Raw genomic sequence first — 22,678 nt, 5'->3', positions numbered from 1 at the left:
AAGTTGAGCCCCTCATCCCTGCTGAATTTGGACTGACAGCGTTCTAAAAATCTCTTATCAACTTAAATATGCTAGTTGATAAAGGAAACGATTAATCAAGATTGTCCTAAACAGTACAGCCCTCCTTAAACTCGCTCTAAGGTTCTAAAACGATGAGAAAAGGCGTGGGCCCCGCCGTTAGACTTTCCCAGCCAGGCTGCCTCAAGAGGCGGATATTAACCTCTCAGGACGGAAGTTCCGGAGCCTTCAAACTCTCGGGGAAGCAACTCGGCAGCGGACCAAGATGGCGGCGCCCTGTGAGGGACAAGCGTTTGCCGTAGGGGTTGAAAAGAATTGGGGTGCAGTAGTTCGCTCCCCAGAAGGGACCCCCCAGAAAATCCGGCAGCTGATAGATGAGGGGATTGCCCCGGAAGAGGGAGGCGTGGACGCGTGAGTTCACGAGTTAACCCTGGGTCTGGCGTTGGAAGATTGGAGAAGGCTTGGGGAAGGGGTGGCGGGTTGGGGGGGGGTTCCCCTCGGTCGGCGACTCGGGCAGTGGGGATGGCTTCTTCTTAGAATCTGAAAGATACTCTGGTTACTATGTTTGATCGGCTTTGATCTTCCCCTCGGGGTGTACCAGATTCCCAACCGCAGCCGAAATTTTGTCATCGGACATTATTTTTGGAAGGAAAGGACCGTTAACTGAATGAGTTCACCTAATTCTTAATTGGGAATTCTTAACCTTTTTTTGTGCCGTGGACCCCTTTGGCCCTCTGGAGAAGCTTATTAACTCTCAGAATATTTTTAAATGCTTAAAGTAAATTACATAGGATTATAAAGGAAACCAGTTAGATTGGAATGTAGTTATCAAGATGGTAAAAGGAAAAAGTTACGCAGTAACATGCTTTTTATTAAAGAGTCCATAATATCTAGTAGTATGTGTTGTCAACCATAATTTTGAAGTAGTGATGAGCACAAAGGTATTTGAAAACATGCAACCACCATAATGTGGGAACATTATTTCCATTGGTGACAAATTAGCAGGTAGTGCTAATACTACTATGGTGTTTTTACCTTCATTCATAATCGAAGAAAATGCTAAATCTTGTCATTTAGAGAGAAATAAATGTCATTTTTACACATCCAAGTTTATGGATGCTGTGAATTTTTTTTCCCCAAGAACCACATCCCCTTGAGGCTCTCTATGAATCTCTGAGAGTCTTAGAATAAGTTTATTTCTTTTGATCTATAATCGTTGATGTAATCCTATTTTTATTAAAATAATGCCTGTCGCCGGGCGCGGTGGCTCACGCCTATAATCCCAGCACTTTGAGGAGGCTGAAGCGGGCAGATCACGAGGTCAGGAGATCAAGACCATCCTGGCTAACACGGTGAAACCCCATCTCTACTAAAAACACAAAAAATTAGCCAGGCGTGGTGGGCCGCGCCTATAGTCCCAGCTACTCGGGAGGCTGAGACAGGAGAATTGCTTGAACCTGGGAGGTGGAGGTTGCAGTGAGCCGAGATCGCGTCACTGCACTCCAGCCTGGGTGACAGAGCGAGACTCCGTCTCTAAATAAATAAATAAATGCTTGTCTTTCAGCAGTTCCCCAGGCACTGTTGAAATGCCTTCCACTGAAAATGAGAGAATTGCTTTGCTGAGTTTTTTTCTCCCTGATTTTTTTTTTCATGAAATCTCCCGAAGATCTTTACTTTGATTCGAATTTTCTAATTGGTTCTTTTTTTTTTTGGAAGGAGTGGGTATCAAAGGTCCCTCCAGGTAGAAATATCAAAATTGTTTTTTCTGCTGTTAAGAGTCGAATTTCTGCCAGGCGTGGTGGCTCACTCCTGTAGTCCCAGCACTTTGGGAGGCTGAGGTGGGCCGATCACGAAGTCAGGAGCTACAGACCAGCCTGACCAACATGGTGAAACCCCGTCTGTCCTAAAGATACAAAAAATTAGCCGGGCCCACGCCTGGTGGTATGCGCCTGTAATCCCAGCTACTGGGGAGGCCGAGGCAGGATAATTGCTTGAACCTGGGAGGTGGAGGTTGCGGTGAGCCGAGATCGCACCATTGCACTCCAGCCTGGGCAACAGAGCGAGACTCCATCTCAAAAAAAAAAAAAAAAAAAAAGAGTCGAATTTCTGAAGAGATTCAAATTGTATAATGCATACTGGAAGTCTTGAGTCTTATTTTCTGTTTACTAAAGTTATGCAAAATACTTGTGGAGAACACTGAGTGAGTGAGGAGAATAGTTTGCTAGGATTAGTGGAGCCCTGTAGAGGTAGAAATTGATTGAAGTTTAGATATGGGTAAACTATAAAGAGTTTTGAATGCCAGACTGAAGAGTTTGGATTTTATTTAGTAAGTATTATAAAACCATTGAAAATAATAAACTGAGGAATGACATGAGTAAAATGATTTTTAGGAAGCTTAAAATCCGGCGTTGGTGTGATTTATGATATGATGTGTAGAGAAGCTAGATAACATTTAAGCAGAGGGTACTGTGAAAGGTTTACCAACAGTTTTGCCACTTTATATTAGGCAGGACACGTCTGCCACATCCCAGTCAGTTAATGGATCACCCCAAGCGGAACAACCTTCATTGGAATCTACAAGCAAAGAAGCCTTCTTTAGCAGAGTGGAAACATTTTCTATATCCTTTTTTAGTTCATGTGAATTGCACTTTCTGCCTGCTTCTAGAATTCCTCCAAGGTATTACACCACTTACTGTGATGTTTTAAACTTAAGAATCAAACCTTGGTAAGAAATTATATAGGAAAGTCAGCATCCTAATATATTATCACTCAGAGGGACAGTTGAGGTTATCTAACCTTTTCTTTTTATAGAAGAAAAAACTAAGAGCCTGAGAAAAGAAGAAATAATAATTAATACTTGTATATAGTATGTTTTTGCATATATTATCACATTCGATCTTAACTTTAAACCTGTGAAAATAAGCATTATTATTATACTTGTTTTATAGAAGAGGAAACAGTTTGGGGCAGGTTATATGACTTGCCCAAGATGAACCTGTTAGCAAATGGCAGATCCAGGATTATCATCTAATGTTTTTTAGATTATTAGAGACTGTACTACTATAATGTCTCTTTCTAGATTTTCCTTTGTGTATTAGCTACCTATTGCTGCATAACAAATTGCCCTAAAACTTAGTGATCTTAAAACAACAAACAGTTTTTATTTCATAATTTCTGTGGATCAGGAGTCCAGGCATGGCTTAGCTGAGTCCTCTGGCTGAGGGTCTCTCACAGGCTGCAATTAAGGTTGGTCAGGGCACTGTCATTTCAAGGCTCAACTAGGAAAATTGTCTCAAAAGAAAAAAAAAAGAAAAGAAAACAAAACAAAACAAAATTAGCCAGGTGTGGTGGTGCTCACCTGTAATTCCAGCTACTCAGGAGTCTGAGGCAGGAGAATAGCTTGAACCTAGGAGGCAGAGTTTGCAGTGAGTCGAGATCGCGCCACTGCATTCCAGCCTTGGCGGCAGAGCAAGACTCCGTCTCAAAAAAAAAAAAAAAAAACTAGGAAAGGGTCCACTTCCAAACTCAGTCATTGGCACATTGTTGACAGGATTCATTTACTTGTGTCTGTTGGACAGAGGGCTTCAGTTCTATACTGGCCTTTGGCCAGAGATGTCCCTCCCCACTTGGTTCCTTGCTACGTGGACCTCTCTAAAGGAAAGTTCACAACTTGGCAGCTGGCTTCCATCAGAGTGAGCAAGCGAGAGAACAAGATACAAGCCAGCCTCATTTTGTAATCTAATCTCAAAAGTAACATCTCATCATTTTTGTCATATTTTATGCATTAGAAGCAAGTCACTAGGCCAGCCCATACTCAGGAGGAACAGATAACACAAGGGCATGAATATAAGAAGGCAGGGATCATTGGAGCCACCTTAAAAGCTGTTCATATCACCTTGCTTTGAGAGAAGTCTTTAGTAGCTCCAGCTGCTTTTTTTCCTGCAAGTTTGCACCCCCACCCCAGCGTGTGTTTGTGTGCGTGCGTGCATGCGTGCGTAGACAGAGTCTTGCTGTGTTGCCCAGGCTGGTCTTGAACTCCTGGCCTCAAGCAATTATGCTGCCACAGCCTCCCAGAGGGTTGGGAGTACAGGCCTGAGCCGCCAAACCTGGCCCTGAATTTCTGTCTTACAAACTATTAACAAGGTCTTGACCTAGGAATCAAAAATTAACAAAATCTCAGAATTTAAGACCATAAAATAAGCCAAATCACACACCTTTTTTTGATCAAGAAACTAATACTGGCTAGGCGTGGTGGCTTACGCCTGTAATCCTAGCACTTTGGGAGGCCAAGGTGGGCGGATCACCTGAGGTCAGGAGTTTGAGAGCAACCTGGCCAATATGGTGAAACCCTGCCTGTACTAAAAATACAAAATTAGGCCGGGCGTGGTGGCTTACGCCTGTAATCCGAGCACTTTGGGTCGCTGAGGCAAGTGGATTACGAGGTCAAGAGTTTGAGACCAGCCTGGCCAACATGGTGAAACCCCGTCTCTACTAAAAATACAAAAATTAGCCAAGCATGGTGGCACATGCTTGTAGTCCCAGCTACTCAGGAGGCTGAGGCAGGAGGATCACTTGAACCTGGGAGGCGGAGGTTGCAGTGAGCCGAGATCATGCCACTGCACTCCAGCCTGGGCGACAGGAGTGAGACTCCATCTCAAAAAGAAAAAAAAAAATACACAATTAGCCAGGTGTGGTGGCATGCACCTGTAATCCCAGCTACTCAGGAGGCTGAGGCAGGAGAATTGCTTGAGCCTGGGAGGTGGAGGTTGCAGTGAGCCGAGGCCATGCCACTGCACTGCAGCCTGGGTGGCAGAGAAGACTCCGTCTCAAAAAAAAACTTACACTGGAATATTACCCAAATGAAAAAGTAAGCACATACCAGCTATCACATTGCATGTTTCAAGAAGAGACATTAAACGTTATGTCCTAAGTTTATTTAGAAACATACTTAGTGTGCTATATGCCTGAGTTCAATAATTTGATCCATTGTTTTGTTTCCTTTTTTCCCTTCAACTTTTTTTTTTGAGACGGAGTCTCATTCTGTCGTTTAGGCTGGAGTACAGTGGCGCCATCTTGGCTCACTGTAACCTCCACCTCCTGGGTTTAAGCAATTCTCCTGCCTCAGCCTCCCGAGTAGCTGAGATTACAGGCACCCACCACCATGCCTGGCTAATTTTTTGTATTTTAGTAGAGATGGGGTTTCACTGTGTTGCTCAGGCTGGTCTCAAACTTTTGAGCTCAGGCAATCCTCCTGCCTCAGCCTCCCAAAGTGCCAAGATTACAGGCATGAGCCACCGTGCCGGGCCTTTTTTTCTTCAACTTTTATCTTCAGTTCCGGGGTACATGTGTAGGATGTGCGGGTTTGTTACATAGGTAAACGTGTGCCATGGTGGTTTACTGCACAGATCAATCCATCGCCTAGGTATTAAGCCCAGCATCTGTTAGCTATTCCCCCTGATGCTTTCCCTCCCCCGACTCCCACCGCCAACAGGCCCCAGTGTATGTCATTCTTCCCATGTGTCCATGTGTTCTTATCATTCAGCTCCCACTTATAAGTGAGAACATGTGTTTGGTTTTCTGTTCCTGTGTTAGTTTGCTGAGGATAATGGCTTCCAGCTTCATCCACGTCCCTGCAAAGGACATGATCTCATTCCTTTTATGGCTGCATAGTGTCAAAGAGACTGTGATCTCAAACATCCATCTTAAGAAGTTGGTGTCTTTTTTTTTTTTTTTTTTTTTTGAGATGGAGTCTTGCTCTGCCACCCAGGCTGGAGTGCACTGGTGTGATCTTGGCTTACTGCAACCTCTGTCACCCAGGTTCAAGCGATTCTCCTGCCTCAGCCTCCCAAGTACCTGGGATTACAGGCTCCCACCACCATGCCTGGCTAGTTTTTGTATTTTTAGTTTCACCATGTTGGCCAGGCTGGTCTCAAACTCCTGAAGTCAGGTGATCCACCCACCTCAGCCTCCTAAAGTGCTGGGATTACAGGCGTGAGCCACTGCACCTGGCCCAGTTGATGTCTTATAAAGAAAAGTGCAGCAAATCAGATACAAAGTACAAGTCATCATAATTAGTAATTGCCACTTGTTTTCCACTGAAAATGGCACATTCTTCTCTGGGCTGTCATTTTGGCTCCTATAGACCATAGAGGTTGTGAAGCTGAGGATACTCTACTCCAACATGGCCAACATGGTACCGATGGGTAGCTCTGTGAAAGGAGCAGAGACTGAAGGCGGAAGAAATGTGGTACCACACCAAGTCCTCTGCTTTTCACTACTTTATTCCCTGTGTGCAAGGACAGAAAGACTTACATGGTAATTTTTTACAGTGATTCTTAAAAATTTTTAAATTACAGACTTATACAGAAAGGTTGCAGAGATTACAAAGAACCTTTTTTCCCTGAGCTGTTTGAAAGTAAGCCACCAAAGTGATGTCTTACTACTCCCAAATATTTCCTACAAACAAGGACTTTGTCCTACATAACCAGAATGCAACCATCAAAATTAGAAAATTGACATTGATAAGTTACTACCCTCTAATCCTCAGATCCCAGTTTTTTCATCAGTTGTACTAATAACATTCTTTATAGTTGAAGTATCCAGTTGAGAATCACACAGTACATTTAGTTGTCATGTTGCTTTATTCTCCTTTATCTGGAACATTTCCTCAGTTTTTTCTTGAATTTCATGATCTTGATACTTTGGAAGATTGCAGAACAGTTATGTTGTAGAGTGTATGTCAGTGACATTTGTTTGATGTTTCTTTGTGATTAGATTCAGGTTATGCAGGAGTGTCGTGAAGCAATGCTGCATTCTCATTGCATCCTGTCAGGTGACACATGATTTCTATTTATCCCTTTATGGTGATGATCACTTTGATTATTTGATTAAGGGAGTATCTGGCATTTCTGTTGTAAAATAACTCTTTCCTCCTTTGTAAATGAAAAGTACTTTATGGGGAGGTTCTTTGAAACTTTGTAAATATCCCATTCCTTATCAAACTTTATGTAATTGATTTATTTGTAGTAACATGGACTCAAGATTTTCTGTTATTCAATGGGTTATAATTCATTACTATCATTACATATTTTGATACTCCAGTTGTTCCTTATTTAGTCAATGACATCCCCCTCAGGTTGGCTTCTGTGGCCTTTTGACATGTCCCATAACCCATGACCTCTTTATTGCTTTCAGGAACAAGTTGTTCTCGGCTTATTTTGTATTTTTCTTGCCCCATCCCTGGAATCAGCCAATTCTACAAGGATCCTTGGCTGTTTTTCAGTGGAGAATGTTATTTAAAAGCTAAGATCTGAACTGGGCATGGTGGCACACCTGTAATCCCAGCACTTTGGGAGACCCAGGCAGGAGAATTGCCTGAGCCCAGGAGAGACCAGCCTGGGCAACATAGCAAGATCCTGTCTCTATACAAATGCATGAATGAATGCCAAGATCTGGGTGCAGGGAGAACTCATAGCTAGTGGGATGCCACTGTTCTCAGGGCCTCTCAGAGGAAAAAGCTAGAGAATATATATGTTTATGTACACACACACACACACACACATTCACATGTATACACACATCTAAATTTACATCCATTTATCTCTATATTTTAAAAAACGATGAGTTCCTGCTGACATCTCCAGTTGCAATTGTACATCGCAGAATTCATTCTAGTTTTTTCCTTTTCCCTATTTTTCCCTCCCATATTTAACACTGTGAAACATAATTTGTTATCCTTAATATATTTACTACTTTGATCAATCCCCTATATGTGCTTAATCTCCCATTTCTGCCATGCTGCCATCCTTTCTTGCATGAATCTCTCGTCACCCCATTTAGGTCCTAGCACTCCACACTTGGCTGCCTGCAAGTGAATGCCTGTTACACACCACTTTGGTTCTGACACCCTGGGCTGAGCTGCCTCTTCACAGCCTCCTGGCTCAGACATCTTTCTTGTTCACTGCCTAATGGCTTTAAGACCGAATTGCTCAGGAAAGGGAAGGTATTTTAACCATCCTTCTACCATTATTTCTTGCATTAAATCTTGGTTTTGATACAATATTTAGATCCATTTCCTTTTTGTTCATTGGCTATAAATTGATCACCATTTTGGATATGATGATTATTTATTTAACCATTGCTTTTATTCTAGATAATCATGGCTCCTTTAATATTTGTATCTAAATTTTGTTTTCCAGTCTTCATTCTTCCTTTGCTGATGTTGGAATGTTTTTCAAATTCCTATATCCCTTTATAAAAATGTATAACTTTCCTGCATCTTCTTTCATATTTTATCCTTTTTTTACTGTGCTTTGTAAAATAAGAGCTCTTCAGGTAGAATTTTTCTTTTGAGATAGAATTTTGCTGTGTTGCCCAGGCTGGAGTGCAGTGGTACCATCTCAGCTCACTGCAACCTCCGCCTCCCAAGTTCAAGCGAGTCTCCTGCCTCAGCCTCCCCAATAGCTGGGATTACATGTACATACTACCACACCCAGCTGATTTTTGTATTTTTAGTAGAGATGGGGTTTCACCGTGTTGGCCAGGCTGGTCTCAAACTCCTGACCTCAAGTGATCTGCCCGTCTCAGCCTCCCAAAGTGCTGGGGCCACCGCACCTGGCCCGGGTAGATTATTAAAAACTGAGGCTGGGCGAGGTGGCTCACACCTGTAATCCCAGCACTGTGGAAGGCCGAGGAGGGCCTCAGGCATTCAAGGTCAGGCATTCGAGACCAGCCTGGCCAACATGGCAAAACCCCTTCTCTATCAAAATTACAAAAATTAGTGGGGCATGGTGGCACACGCCTGTAATCCCAGCTACTCAGGAGGCTGAGGCAGGAGAATCAGTTGAACCTAGGAGGCAGAGGTTGCAGTGAACTGAGATCGTGCCATTGCATTCCAGCCTGGGCGACAGAGCAAGACTCCATCTCAAAAAACAAAACAAAACAAACAAATAAACTGAGCATTTAATATTAAGGAGTAATAAATGTTTTAGGATACCTTTCCAAATACATACTTACAGATGCTTTTAGCTATGTAAAACATTCTCACACATCCCCATTGATACTAGCAATCAAATTTTGGAGGGATAATTTTATTGCCTTTATTCTTTGGGAAGTAAAAATGGATGGGGTACAGTAGGAGAGCATAGGCGAACGGCAGAAAATATTTCTGTGTGTTTGACTTTGACCATCTCTTATTGTTTAGGCATATCCCAGTACTTTCACTGGTGCCTTTAAGTTCCTAGTATTTCAGATTCAGTGAAAATTAATGGATGCTATATTCCACCAGACAACCAATAAGAAACTTTTTTTTTTTTGGGACAGGGTCTCATTCTGTTGCCCAGGCTAGAGGGCAGTGGTGTGATCGTATCTTACTGTGGCCTTGATCTCCTGGGCTCAAGCCATCCTCCTCCCTCAGCCTCTCAATTAGCTAAGACTACAGGCGTGCACCACCACATCCCGCTAATTTTTTGATTTTCAGTAGAGATGAGGTGTCGCCGTGTTGCCCAGGCTGATCTTCAACTCCTGAGCTCAAGTGATCCTCCCGCTTCAGCCTCCCAATGTGCTGAGATTACAAGCATGTGCCACTGTGCTTGGCCAATAAACATTTTAAACACATAAAATACATAGTGCTTCTTCAAGAATAAGTTAATAACTTTTCCCCTCCACTTATTACTTAAATGACCTTCATCATTCTGTGAAGTATGGGCCTGTGCATTAAAAATAGTTTTTACCACTTTTCTCATTGCCTTTCTCCTTAATGTTTATTCCTATATACATTAAGAATGAATTGGGCCAGGCACAGTGGCTCACGCCTGTAATTGCAGTACTTTGGGAGGCCGAGGTGGGTGAATCACGAGGTCACAAGTTCAGGACCAACCTGGCCAAGATGATGAAACCCCGTCTCTACTAAAAATACAAAAATTAGCTGAGCGCAGTGGCAGATGCCTGTAATCCCAGGTACTTGGGAGGCTGAGGCAGGAGAATCACCTGAACCTGGGAAGCGGAGGTTGTAGAAACTGAGCTGAGACTGTGCCATTGCACTCCAGCCAGGGTGACAGAGCAAGACTCTGTCTCAAAAAAAAAAAAAGAATGAGTTAAGATTGTAATTTATGACTTATTCATTTTAATATACTTGCAGTGTTCACCTGTGATTCCAGCCCTTTGGGAGGCCAAGGTGGGCAGATCATCTGAGGTCAGGAGTTCAAGCCAGCCTGAGCAACATGGTGAAACCCCATCTCTACCAAAAAATACAAAAATTAGCTGGGTGTGGTGGTGTGCACCTGTGGTCCCAGCTACTTGGGAGGCTGAGGTGGGAGAATTGCTTGAACCTGAGAGGGTGAGGTTGTAGTGAGCTTAGGTCATGCCACTGCACTCCAGCCTGGGTGACAGAGTGAGAACTTTTCTAAAAAAAAAAAAAAACAGTGTATGTATATATACACACACACACACACACACATACATATATATATTTGCGGTGTTGTTTTTCTTAACATGGATACTCTTTGAAATGGGCAGGTAAGCCCCCCGAGCTGTCTCCACTCGTCTGTGCAAAATATGGCTGGGTCACAGTGGAATGTGATATGCTCAAGTGCTCTAGCTGTCAAGCTTTTCTCTGTGCCAGTTTACAACCAGCTTTTGACTTTGACAGATGTAAGTATAAGGTACAAATTACATTTTTCTCCTCACTCAAATATATACTATCCGGGTTTTCTGGGGGGGAAAAAAAGGTCATTTTAGTTGGATCAAAAAATGTGTACTTCAATCTTTTTTTTTTTTAATCTTTTTTTTTTTTGAGATGGGGTCTTGCTTGTTGCCCAGGCTGAGCGAAATGTAATAGTGCAATTACAACTCACTGCAGCCTCAACCTCCTGGGCTCAAGCGATCTTTCCTTAGCCTCCCAAGTAGCTGGGATTACAGGCGCAGTGTCACTACACCTGGCTGATTTTTGTTTTTTTGTAGACATGGGGTTTTACCATGTTGCCCGGGCTAGTCTTGAACTCCTGAGCTCAAGTGATCTGCCCACCTTGGCATCCTAAAGTGCAGGGATTACAGGGGTAAGCCATAGTGCCTGGCCAGTCTTTTTTTTTTTTTTTTTTTTTTAAGACAGAGTCTGGCTCTGTCGCCCAGGCTGGGGTGCAGTGGTGCGATCTCGGCTCACTGCAAGTTCCGCCTCCCGGGTTCATACCATTCTCCTGCCTGAGCCTCCCGAGTAGCTGGGACTACAGGCGCCTGCTACCATGCCTGGCTAATTTTTTGTATTTTTAGTAGAGATGGGATTTCACCATGTTAGCCAGGATGGTCTTGATCTCCTGACCTCGTGATCCACCCACCTCGGTCTCCCAAAGTGCTGGGATTACAGGCGTGAGCCACTGTGCCCGGCATTTTTTTTTTTTTTTTAACTAAGCTAGCTACTGCAGCATGGACTTGACTTAATGTAATCTAGGTAACAGCAGCATGTTTACTTTATTATTCCAAAATTTATACTTCTAGACAAAGAGTGACAAAGGACTTTTATGAAGGCTCACACTTTGGAATGCTCTGCTTTATAAGATACATGGGGGCCGGGTGCAGTTGCTCACGCCTGTAATCCCAGCACTTGAGGAGGCTGAAATGGGTGGATCACGTGAGGCTGGGAGTTTGAGACCAGCCTGACCAACATGGTGAAACCCCATTTCTACTAAAAATACAAAACACTACTCAGGTGGCTGAGGCAGGAGCATTGCTTGAGCCTGGGAGATGGAGGTTGCAATGAGCCAAGATTGCACCACTGCACTTAAGTCTGGGTGACAGAGCAAGACTCTGTCTCAAAAAAATAAAAAATAAAAATAAGATACATGGTATCTCCTTTGTTGATCTTAGGATCTCAATTTAGAACCTGTTTTGTGGAAAATATTAAGATTATGTACTTGCTAATATTTTCACATTTTAAAATTCTCTTATTTTTAGTTAAATCTCTACTCTTAGAGGCCATTCATTGGATTCTGAATCTATATAGTGTTTTTTAAGGTGTTGCTGTTTATGTGGATTTCAGATAAGCAACGATGTGCTGAGCTGAAGAAAGCCTTGTGTACTGCCCATGAGAAGTTCTGTTTCTGGCCAGACAGCCCATCCCCAGGTACTTATTTTTGAGAATTCCTCTTCACCATTTTTCCTTCGTCATTGCATTTCTAATATTGTCTATTTGTTTGTGAAAACCTAGTCTTTGAAGTTTCTTTTTCTCCTTTTCTTTTTTTTTTTTTTTTTGAGATGGAGTTTCACTCTTGTTGCCCAGGCTGGAGTACAGTGGTGTGATCTTGGCTCACTGCAACCTCCGCCTCCCGCGTTCAAGCGATTCTCCTGCCTCAGCCTCCAGAGTTGCTAGAATTACAGGCGTGTGCCACCACGCCCAGCTAATTTTGTATTTTTAATAGAGATGGGGTTTTACCATGTTGGTCACTCTGGTCTCGAACTCTTGACCTCAGATGATCCGCCCATCTCGGCCTCCCAAAGTGCTGGGATTACAGGGGTGATCCACTGCACCCGGCCTCTTTTTCTCCTTTTCTATTTGCATTATTTCCAGAAAAACTTATATTCACTTGTGTTATTACTTAGCTTCATGAAGTGCATTTGACATGCTTAAGGCTTTAGACTTATATATGCATTATCCCATTTAATCGTTACAGGGGCCCTGGGAGGTAGATATTGCCAACTCAGTTCTTTTTTTTTGAGACAGAGCCTCGCTCTTTCACCCAGGCTGGAGTGAGGTGGCACAATCTCAGCTCACTGCAGCCTCCACCTCCGAGGTTCAAGCGATTCTCCTGCCTCAGCCTCCCAAGTAGCTGGGATTACAGGTGCACGCTGCCACACCCTGCTAATTTTTAAAATATTTTGTAGAGATGGGGTTTCACCATGTTGGCTAGGCTGGGCTCAAACTCCTGACCTCAGGTGATCTGCCTGCCTTGGCCTCCCAAACTGCTGAGATTACAGCCGTCAGCCACTGTGCCCGGCCACAACCCAGTTCATTTAGGTGAGGAAACTAAGAATCAGAGGTCTTAAAACCAACTAGAGAGAAGCTATAATTAAGTTTAATCTGATTTCAAACCCTCTTCTTTTCCCACCACACCAAGCAACGCCATGTTCTACCTAGGCTTCCTGTAGAGGGAATACTAACAGCAATAATGGTGGAAGTTAAACAGGGTTCATTTGCTAAAGAAGACTCACAGGACCCCAAGTGAGAGTGATCACAAATCTGCAGTTTATTACAGTAAAACAGTACACTATCACAACAGCACTGAAGTAAGGGTGTCATCACAGCCACAGGCTGCCTGTCTGGGGAGGCCAGGTCCAACCTCCTATTTCCTGTCTGTATAAGGGCCATGAGAGGACATACTCTCCCTTGAATCAGGAACTACTGATGTGTGCACAGAACACTTTGGAATAAGAGAGCCCAAAGTGTAATCTCAACTGGGTTTTTAAAAATATTTTGTTCATCAGCCAGGCACAGTGGCTCCCAACCATAATCCTAACACTGGGAGGCCAAGACAGGAGGATCGCTTGAGTTCAGGAGTTTGAGACCAGCCCAAGCAATAAATACAGTAAGACCTCATCTCTGTGAAAAATAAAAAATATTTTGTTGATAACGTAGGCATATTCCTGCTAAGTAAACAGCTTCAACAGCAGAGCCCTCTGGTGGGGAATCTAAGAGCAAGTGTAAAAAATTCTTTAAGACCCATAGTTAAAAAGCAACACTATTCATCTGTATATTTCATGCCTTGACCAGGAATCAGTGCCATATAGGTATATTTTTTATTTCAGTAGGATGGCAGGCTAATTCCAGGGTCACTGATGGCTAGGAATATTCCATGATTTACCACTAAAAGGAAAAAATAGATTGAAAATAACCAGAGATTCCCCTCTACCTTTGATCAATGAAAGGGTGGTAGAAAAGGGATTATTAAATAAAATTGTTTAAGTGAAGATGATTGTATAATAAGGATTTCCTGCTGTTGAAATAGCTAGGACTTACTAGTTATTTACCTGTATTGTATAACAAAACTTGGTCCTATGAGGATTTGATTCCATCCTTGTCTAGTGCACTCAGGCCAAGTATTTTTTTTTTTTTTTTTTTTTCCCTTGAGATGGAGTCTTGCTCTGTCGCCCAGGCTGGAGTGCTGCAATGGCTCAGTCTAGGCTCACTGCAACCTTTACTTCCCGGGTTCAAGCAATTCTTCTGCCTCAGCCTCCCGAGTAGCTGGGACTACAGGCGCGTGCCACCACACCCGGCTAATATTTGTATTTTTAGTAGAGACAGGGTTTCACCATGTTGGCCAGGCTGGTCTTGAACTCCTAACCTCAAATGATCCGCCTGCCTTGGCATCCAAAAGCGCTGGGAGGCCTGTAGGCGTGAGCCCCCGCCCCCGGCCGTCCAAGTTTTTAAGGTCTGCCCAGGGCTCTACTGGTGATTCCCAACTCTTGTCACTATACATTTTGCTTTCCTGATCTCATTCATAACTTCACCTACCACCTCGGAGACCTCTAATTCCTATCCAGACCTCTCTTTTGAGCTTGACTCATATCTACCTTCTAAACATTTCCACTTAATATTATAGGTACCTGGAACTCAATGTGTATAAAACTGAACTCTTCATCTTATACCTAAAACTTTCTCCATCTTGGCAAATGGCACTGACTTCCCATCCAGTTGTCCTAGCCAGAAACCTGAAAGTCACTTTAGATGCTCTTCTCTATCATCACCCACTTTGACCTAGCCATTCTACCTCCTACATAGATCTTAGATCTGACCTTTCAATTATATGATCCCTGGTTTGGTTCTTTAACATTCAAAGGACATTTGTGTGGATAAAAGAACACTCAATTATTTCACTTTATGCTTAAATTTATTAAGCAAAACTAATAATTTTGAAGGTAATTTTATTCTAACATTTCCCAATAATTATAAACTAAATTAAATTTCTTTAAACATTTTATTTTATTTTGAGATGGAGTCTCACTTTGTCACCCAGGCTAGAGTGCAGTGGTGCGATCTTGGCTCACTGCAACCTCCGCTTCTTGGGTTCAGGCAATTCTCCTGCCTCAGCCTTCTGAGTAGCTGGGATTACAGGTGCCCACCACCGTGCCTGGCTAATTTTTCCCTCCTGAGTTCAAGCGATTCTCCTGCCTCAGCCTCCCAAAGTGTTATTTTTAGTAGTGACGAGGTTTCACCATTTTGGCCAGGCTGTCTTGAACTCCTGTCCTCAGGTGATCCACCTGCCTATGCCTCCCAAAGTGCTGGGATTACAGGTGTGAGCCACCGCTCCCAGCCTTACCTTGATCTTTAAAGCCAACTTTGTTCTTTCTCCAACTTTTCCCTTGGATTGCAAATTCATACAGAGTCAACAAGTGCACCAAAGAAAAACCCCTGAATTGTGAAAAAAAAAAAAAAAACAGGCATATTTCTCTTCAGAAAAATCAAAGCTAGAATGTTTATCTATTAAAATATCTCTCCCACCTAGGCTCCGATCAAATGGCTTCACTGTAGTGGCTCAGAAAGGGGCAGACTCCTTCCCTCCAAATCACCCCATCACAGAACACCCGTTGCTAAGTAGCAAGCCAGAGGGTTAGACTGGATGCCCCATAAGAGGAGACTTCAAAGTGTTGAGACCTTGAAGTGTAGCCTGTGAAGGAAAATCTTAATCTGTGGGTGGCAAAATAAGTGCTTCAGGACCACTAACTCCAAATCCACATTCTGCAATACAGTCCAAGAAAAAAGGCAAAGTGGCGAGGCGCGATGCCTCACACCTGTGATCCCAGCAGTCTGGAAGGCCAAGGCGGGAGGACCACAAGGTCAGGAGTTCGAGACCAGCCTGGCCAATATGGTGAAACCCCATCTCTACTAAAAATACAAAAAAATTGGCCGGGCGTGGTGGCGCATGCCTGTAATCCCAGCTACTAGGGGATGCTGAGGCAGGAGAATCACTTGAACACTGCACTCCAGCCTGGACGACACAGCGAGACTCCATTTAAAAAAAAGAAAGTGCTGGTATATTTGGGGAATGCTGAATAGTTTCACAGGGCTTACTGCAACCTCCGCCTCCCAGGTTCAGGTGAGAAACTACAAGATTTTTTGAAGAAGGAAGCCACTTCACTCGGCTGTTTTTTGTTTTTTTTTTTTGAGATGATCTCACTCTGTCACCCAGACTTGAGTGCAGTGGCTCAATCTCAGCTCACCACAACCTCCTCTTCCCAGGCTCAAGCGATTCTCCTGCCTCAGCACCCCCGAGTACCTGGGATTACAGGTGCATGCCGCTACCACCTGGCTAAGTTTTGTATTTTTAGTAGAGATGGGGTTTCACTATGTTAGCCAGGCTGGTCTTGAACTCCTGACCTCAAATGATCCACTCTCCTCGGCCTCCCAAAGTGCTACGATTACAAGCGTGAGCCACCGTGCCTGGCCTCTAGGCTGAATTTGAAAGACCAGCAACAGTAGGTAAAAGCAAAAGGCCAAAGGATGGTACATTTGGGGAATGCTGTAATAGTTTCACAGGGCTGGCTCACAGTGTCCCTGTGGGGAGAATAGAAGAGAAGACCAAAGTGTAAACAGTGGCCAAACCATGATTTTATTAAATGTATGTGATGAGAAGCTACGAGATTTTTTGAAGGAAGAGATGTTATAGATAACATGAACTAGGGTAGAGTACAAACTGTAAGGGGTAAGTCTTGAGGCAAAGAACTAAACTTAGAAGACATAAAAGGACTTAAGGTAATAACCCCAGCCAGGCATGGAGTCTCATGCCTGTAATCCCAGTGTTTTACAGGGCCGAGGTGGGAGGATCACTTGGGGCCAGGAGTTTGGGACCAGGCTGGGCACCCTGTCTCTACAAAGAAAAAATTTTTTAAAATTAGCCAGATGTGGTGGCATACCCCTGTCATCCTAAGCTACTCGTGAGGTTGAGGCATGAGGATCCCTTTAACCCAGGAATTCGAAGTTATAGTGAGCTATAATCATGTCACTGCCCTCCAGCCTGCGTGACAGAGCAAGACCCTGTCTCTTTTTTTTTTTTTTTTTTTTTTGAGACAGAGTCTCGCTCTGTTGCCCAGGCTAGAGTGCAGTGGCATGGTTTCAGCCCACTGCAAGCTCCGCCTCCCGGGTTCATGACATTCTCCTGCCTCAGCCTCCCAAGTAGCTGGGACTACAGGCGCCCGCCACCACACCCGGCTAATTTTTTGTATTTTTAGTAGAGACGGGGTTTCACCGTGTTAGCCAGGATAGTCTCAATCTCCTGACCTCGTGATACGCCCGCCTTGGCCTCCCAAAGTGCTGGGATTACAGGCGTGAGCCATCGTGCCCAGCCGACCCTGTCTCTTAAAAAAAAAAAAAAAAAGAAAGAAAGAAAATGAAAGAAAAACAGGATAGAATAATAATATGCAGCAATAAATTGGGAAAATAAATTATAAACTCAAGGTGTTAAAATAGAAACCTAGCAGTGATGGCTACATGGATGTGCACGTCAAAACTTACCAAACTGTATACCTATATATGTGCAGTTTGTGTCAATTAGACCTCAGTAAGGCTGTTTAAAAAAATATCTTTTCCAGTTTTGCTATTAGAAGGAGCCCAAATGCAGTAACAGCAGCACTTCTGCCCACACTTCTTTGCATTGTTAGCAACCAGATTTTGGTCCCTCATTTTAGTCTATTATGATTAAAAGGATCAGGCTCTTTGGAGAGTTGCTGATTCCATGTCTTGGGGCAAGGACAATAAATCAACTTGGATCGAGAATATCCTGTTGTTGCTAGAAAGCAAGAATGCTTTCAAGAATGCTACAGACAGGCCAGGCGTGGTGGCTAACGCCTGTAAGCCCAGCACTTTGGGTAACCGAGGTAGGCAGATCACGAGGTCAGGAGTTTGAGACCATCCTGGCTAACACAGTGAAACCCCATCTCTACTGCAAATACAAAAAACAAGCCAAGCATGGTGGCACGTGCCTGTAGTCCCAGCTACTTGGGAGGCTGAGGCAGGAGAATTGCTTGAACCCAGGAAGCAGAGGCTGCAGTGAGCCGAGGTCATGTCACTGCACTCCAGCCTGGGCGACAGAGCAAGACTCCGTCTCGAAAAAAAAAAAAAAAAGAATGCTACAGAAATGCTACAGACAATGCTAAAAGAATAGAATAGCCAGCTTAAAGGAGATCCATTACCCCACTTGTGAATATCTGAAACTCAAATAAGAGAATAATCATTACAATTAAACTAAAATGCAGCCAGGGTAGTCCCAGCACTTTCGGAGGCTGAAGTGGGCGGATTGCTTGAGTCCAGGAATTCAAGACCAGACTGGACAATATAGTAAAACCCCATCTCTACAAAAAATACAAAAAATTAGCTGGGCATGGTTACGCATATCTATGGTCCCAGCTACTCGGGAAGCTGAGGTGGCAAGATCGCGTAAGCCTGGGAGGTTAAGGCTGTGGTGAACCATGATTGCACCACTGCACTGCAGCAAAGGAAAAAGATGGGGTCTCTCTCTATTGCCCAGACTGACCTTGAACTCTTGGGTTCAAGTGATACTTCTGCCTCAGTATCCAGAGTAGCTGGGCTTACAAGTGCCACCTGGCTAATAATAATTAATTTTAAAAATTAATTTTAGTAAGCAGGAGAGCACTGATATATTTGTAAGTATTATTTCTTCTATCAGGGAGTCCATTCCCTCCCTTCCTCCTTCCCTTCCTTCCCATCTTTCCCTTCCTTCCCTTCTTTCTTTTCCTTCCCCTCCTTCCCTTCCCTCCCTCCCTTCCCTCCTTCCCTTCCCCCCTTCTCCTCTTCCCCTCCCTCCCTCCTTCCCTCCCTCCCTTCCTTCCTTCCTTCCTCCCTTCCATTTCTTCTATCAAGTATATGTTTCTCTCTCCTCTCTCTCTCTCCCAGGCTACAGTGCAGTGGCACAATCATAGCTCACTGCAGCTTTGAATTCCTGGGCTTAAGCAATCCTCCTGAATAACTGTGACTACAGGCGTATGCCACCACATCCAGCTAATTTTTTTTTTTTTTTTTTGGTAGAGATGGATGGGCTCTCACTATATTGCCCAGGCTGATCTCAAACTCCTGACTTCAAGTGATCCTCCTACCTCAGCCTCCCAAAATGTTAGGATTACAGTCATGAGCAATTGTACCTGGCCTCAAATTCATGTTTCTTGTCTCAATCTGTGTAGGATGTCTTCAGTGGGGATGGTGGAGGAAGGGCATCTGAAAATCTTCTATGAGAGCAAAAAGAACACTTACAAAAATTATCAAAACCAACTTACTTTTTTTTTTTTTTAGATGAAATCTTGCTCTGTTGCCCAGGCTGGAGTGCAATGGCGTGGTCTCAGCTCACTGCAACCTCCACCTCCCAGGTTCAAGCAATTCTCCTGTCTCAGCCTCCCGAGTAGCTAGGATTACAGGCACCCACCACCATGCCTGGCTAATTTTTGTATTTTTAGTAGAGACAGCGTTTCACCATGTTGGCCAGGCTGGTCTTGAACTGCTGACCTCGTGATCCGCCCACCTCAGCCTCCCAAAGTGTTGGGATTACAGGCGTGAGCCACTGTGCCCGGCCTCAAAATCAACTTTCACAGGACGATTGGACAGAGATTTCTTTAAATGCCTGGAACAAATAAGTTCCCCAGTCTTGCCAAGGAGCTCTGTGTGTGGTGGGGGGAGCACACTTTCCGTAGTCAAGCAGGCAGTTTGCAGTTCTGTGTTAGCCTTCACTTCCTGCTTGTGCAGAACCTCAGCATCAGCCAGAGATGAGAGCTTAGGGCCTTTTCAGGTCTTTGCTGGGCATGTGTATAGCTCTATACTTGCACATGTCCTTCTAGATTCCAGGGAATATGTCAGAGCCTTTCAAGTCTGCCTATGGACATTTCATTTTCCAGCTTTAAAGGTTTTTGGTCAGCTTGTTACTTGCTCCAACTCATACTGCTGCCTCAAAGCAACTGTGATGTTAAACAGTTGCCAATGATCATTTTTGAAAACCTGTCTGGGGAAAAGGGTGTTCTCACTGGGACAGTATAATGTTCTAGGCAACTGCCACACAGATCAAATAATGGTGGTTCTCTGGAATGGGGCTTTGGAGGAGCTCCACCTCTTTTCTATGCTCTCCGGTGACTGCTAAGTTACTGGTTTTCACCATGATTGTGGGGATATTGGTTTTCTTTTTTCTTTTTTTTGAGATGGAGTTTTGCTCTTGTTGCCCAGGCTGGAGTGCAATGGCACAATCTCGGCTCACCAAACCTCCGCCTCCCGGGTTCAAGCAATTCTGCCTCAGCCTCCCAAGTAGCTGGGATTACAGGCATGCGCCACCATGCCCGGCTAATTTTGTATTTTTAGTAGAGACGGGGTTTCTCCATGTTGGTCAGGCTGGTCTCAAACTCCCAACCTCAGGTGATCCACCCGCCTTGGCCTCCCAAAGTGCTAGGATTACAGGCGTGAGCCACCACGCCCCGCTGGGATGTGGGTTTTCAAGGCTACCACAGAGCTGAGCTGGGGAAGGGAAGATGGAAACAAGAGTTAAAACATCACAAAATGGGCCAGGCGCAGTGGCTCACGCCTGTAATCCCAGCACTTTGGGAGGCCAAGGCAGGCGGAATACGAGGTCAAGAGATGGAGACCATCCTGGCCAACATGGTGAAGCCCCATCTCTACTAAAAATGTAAAAAATTAGCTGGGCGTGGTGGCAGGCACCTGTAGTCCCAGCTACTCGGGAGGCTGAGGCAGGAGAATCACTTGAACTCGGGAGGCGGAGGTTGCAGTGAGCCAAGATTGTGCCACTGCACTCCAGCCTGGCGACAGAGCGAGACTCTGTCTCAAAAAGAAAAAAAAAAAAATAACAAAACGGCCGGGTGCAGTGCCTCATGCCTGTAATCCTCGCACTTTGGGAGGCCAAGGCGGGTGGATCACCCGAGGTCGGGAGTTTGGGACCAGCCTGGCCAGCATGGCGAAACCCCCTCTCTACTAAAAATACAAAAATTACTCACGCCTGTAGTCCCAGCTTCTTGGGAGACTGAGGCGGGAGAATTGCTTGAACCCGGGAGGTGGACGCTGCAATGAGCTGAGATTGCACCATTGCACTCTAGCCTGAGCGACAAAAGTGAAACTCCGTCTCAAAAAAATTAAAAAAAAAAAAAATAAAAGCCAAGATAGCTTTATGTTCGCTCCTAGCTAAGACAAAAAATTAAAAATTCTTATTTAAAAAAAAGAGAATTGCCAGGTGCAGTGGCTCACATCTGTAATCCCAGCACTTTGGGAGTCCGAGGCAGGCAGATCACATGAGGCCAGGAGTTCGAGACTAGCCTGGCTAACATGGCAAAACCCCGTCTCTACCAAAAATACAAAAAAAAAAATAGCCGGGCATGGTGACACATACCTGTAATCCCAGCTACTCAGGAGGGTGAGGCACAAGAATCATTTGAACCCAGGAGGTGGAGGTTGCAGTGAGCCAAGATCATGCCCCTGCACTTTAGCCTGGGCAACAGAGCAAGACTGTCTCAAAAAATAAAATAGCTTTGAAAAGAAAGTAGGATTCCTGCAGGGTTGGTTAATTTATTGGCTCAGAGATAGCACCAAGGACCCAGTCCTTACAAGAAGCATGTCGTCTTGTTCTAAAACTAGTTCCTCTCAAGGTTTCTTGATGGCAGCAGTTTGAAGAGTCATGTGCAAATGCCATCTAGCCTTCCCGTAGCCACAGAATCCCTCCAGCCCAACACCTTTCCTGTCTATTTGCCACAACTGGATCAAATATCCCTTCCTAAATGGGTCACTGTTAAGGAAAACGCTGCTGTTGTGATTGGTAGAGACAAGTCAAGAATTTACCCTGTGAGAAAGACAAGACACCAAACAAAACCTTGCTTCTGCTAGCAAGGCAGGAGCAGGAGATAGCTGGGTGAACAGCCAATAGTATCTGCTGTATCCCTGTTGTACACTCTCATAATGGTCTCTCTTTACTGTTGTTATAACACATCACACTGTAATTGCATTGTATGTCTGGCTTCCATATTAGATTATGAGTGACTTAAGGGTGTTGAATGTGTGTCTCATCTTTGTAGCCTGCGGGGCTGCCTTATAGTGCTGTTGAGCAACTAAATGTTAATTTGAGGCTGAGAGAAGACCGGTGAGTCGAGTGGCTTCCTACTTTTTAGACGATCGGGCTAGGATAACATGTTCTATCTTCACTTTTCCTATGAAATCTCTTCCAAAATGTGTTTCCATTCTTTATTAAAGCTGATTCAGGGCTGGGTGCGGTGACTCACGCCTGTAATCTCAGCACTTTGGGAGGCCAAGGCGGGTGGATCACCTGAGGCCAAGAGTTCAAGATCAGCCTGGCCAACATGATGAAACCCTGTCTTTATTAAAAATAGGAAAATTAGCCAGGTGTGGTGGCAGGCACCTATAATCCCAGCTACTCGGGAGGCTGAGGCAGGAGAATTGCTTGAACCTGGGAGGCAGAGGTTGCAGTGAGCCGAGATCGCACCATTGCACTCCAGCCTGGGCGACAGAGCAAAAACTCTGTCTCGGGAAAAAAAAAAAAAAACGGATTCAGTGTAGTTTCTACTTCATTCTAGGCCTACTAGACTGACCTCTTTAGGAAGTAGCTTAGCAAGGCCTTTCTGCCCTCATCATTTGCCTTTGTACCAGTGTACCAAGTATGCAGTA

The 22,678-nt window shown here is 44.3% G+C and overlaps 1 protein-coding gene across 3 annotated transcripts in view; it reads left to right on the top strand.

The window, feature by feature from the left end:
- The first annotated feature begins 204 nt into the window (after positions 1 to 204).
- The window catches only part of ZC3HC1 (zinc finger C3HC-type containing 1), a 34,236-nt gene continuing 11,762 nt past the window's right edge, over positions 205 to 22,678 (top strand). The window contains exons 1-4 of one of the 3 annotated variants that reach the window (XM_054497260.1): positions 205 to 429; positions 2,525 to 2,636; positions 10,518 to 10,668; positions 12,050 to 12,133. In XM_054497260.1, the coding sequence (XP_054353235.1) occupies positions 284 to 429; positions 2,525 to 2,636; positions 10,518 to 10,668; positions 12,050 to 12,133 (493 nt within the window). In that variant the 5' untranslated portion in view covers positions 205 to 283. Of the gene's footprint in view, positions 430 to 2,524; positions 2,696 to 10,517; positions 10,669 to 12,049; positions 12,134 to 22,678 lie in introns of all 3 variants that reach the window. The other 2 variants (XM_063668457.1, XM_054497261.2) reach the window with 2 other exon arrangements.

Source organism: Pongo pygmaeus, chromosome 6 (genome assembly GCF_028885625.2).
Source record: "Pongo pygmaeus isolate AG05252 chromosome 6, NHGRI_mPonPyg2-v2.0_pri, whole genome shotgun sequence".
NCBI classification, from domain to species: Eukaryota; Metazoa; Chordata; class Mammalia; order Primates; family Hominidae; genus Pongo; species Pongo pygmaeus.
This window is presented reverse-complemented; position numbering and strand designations above follow the sequence as displayed.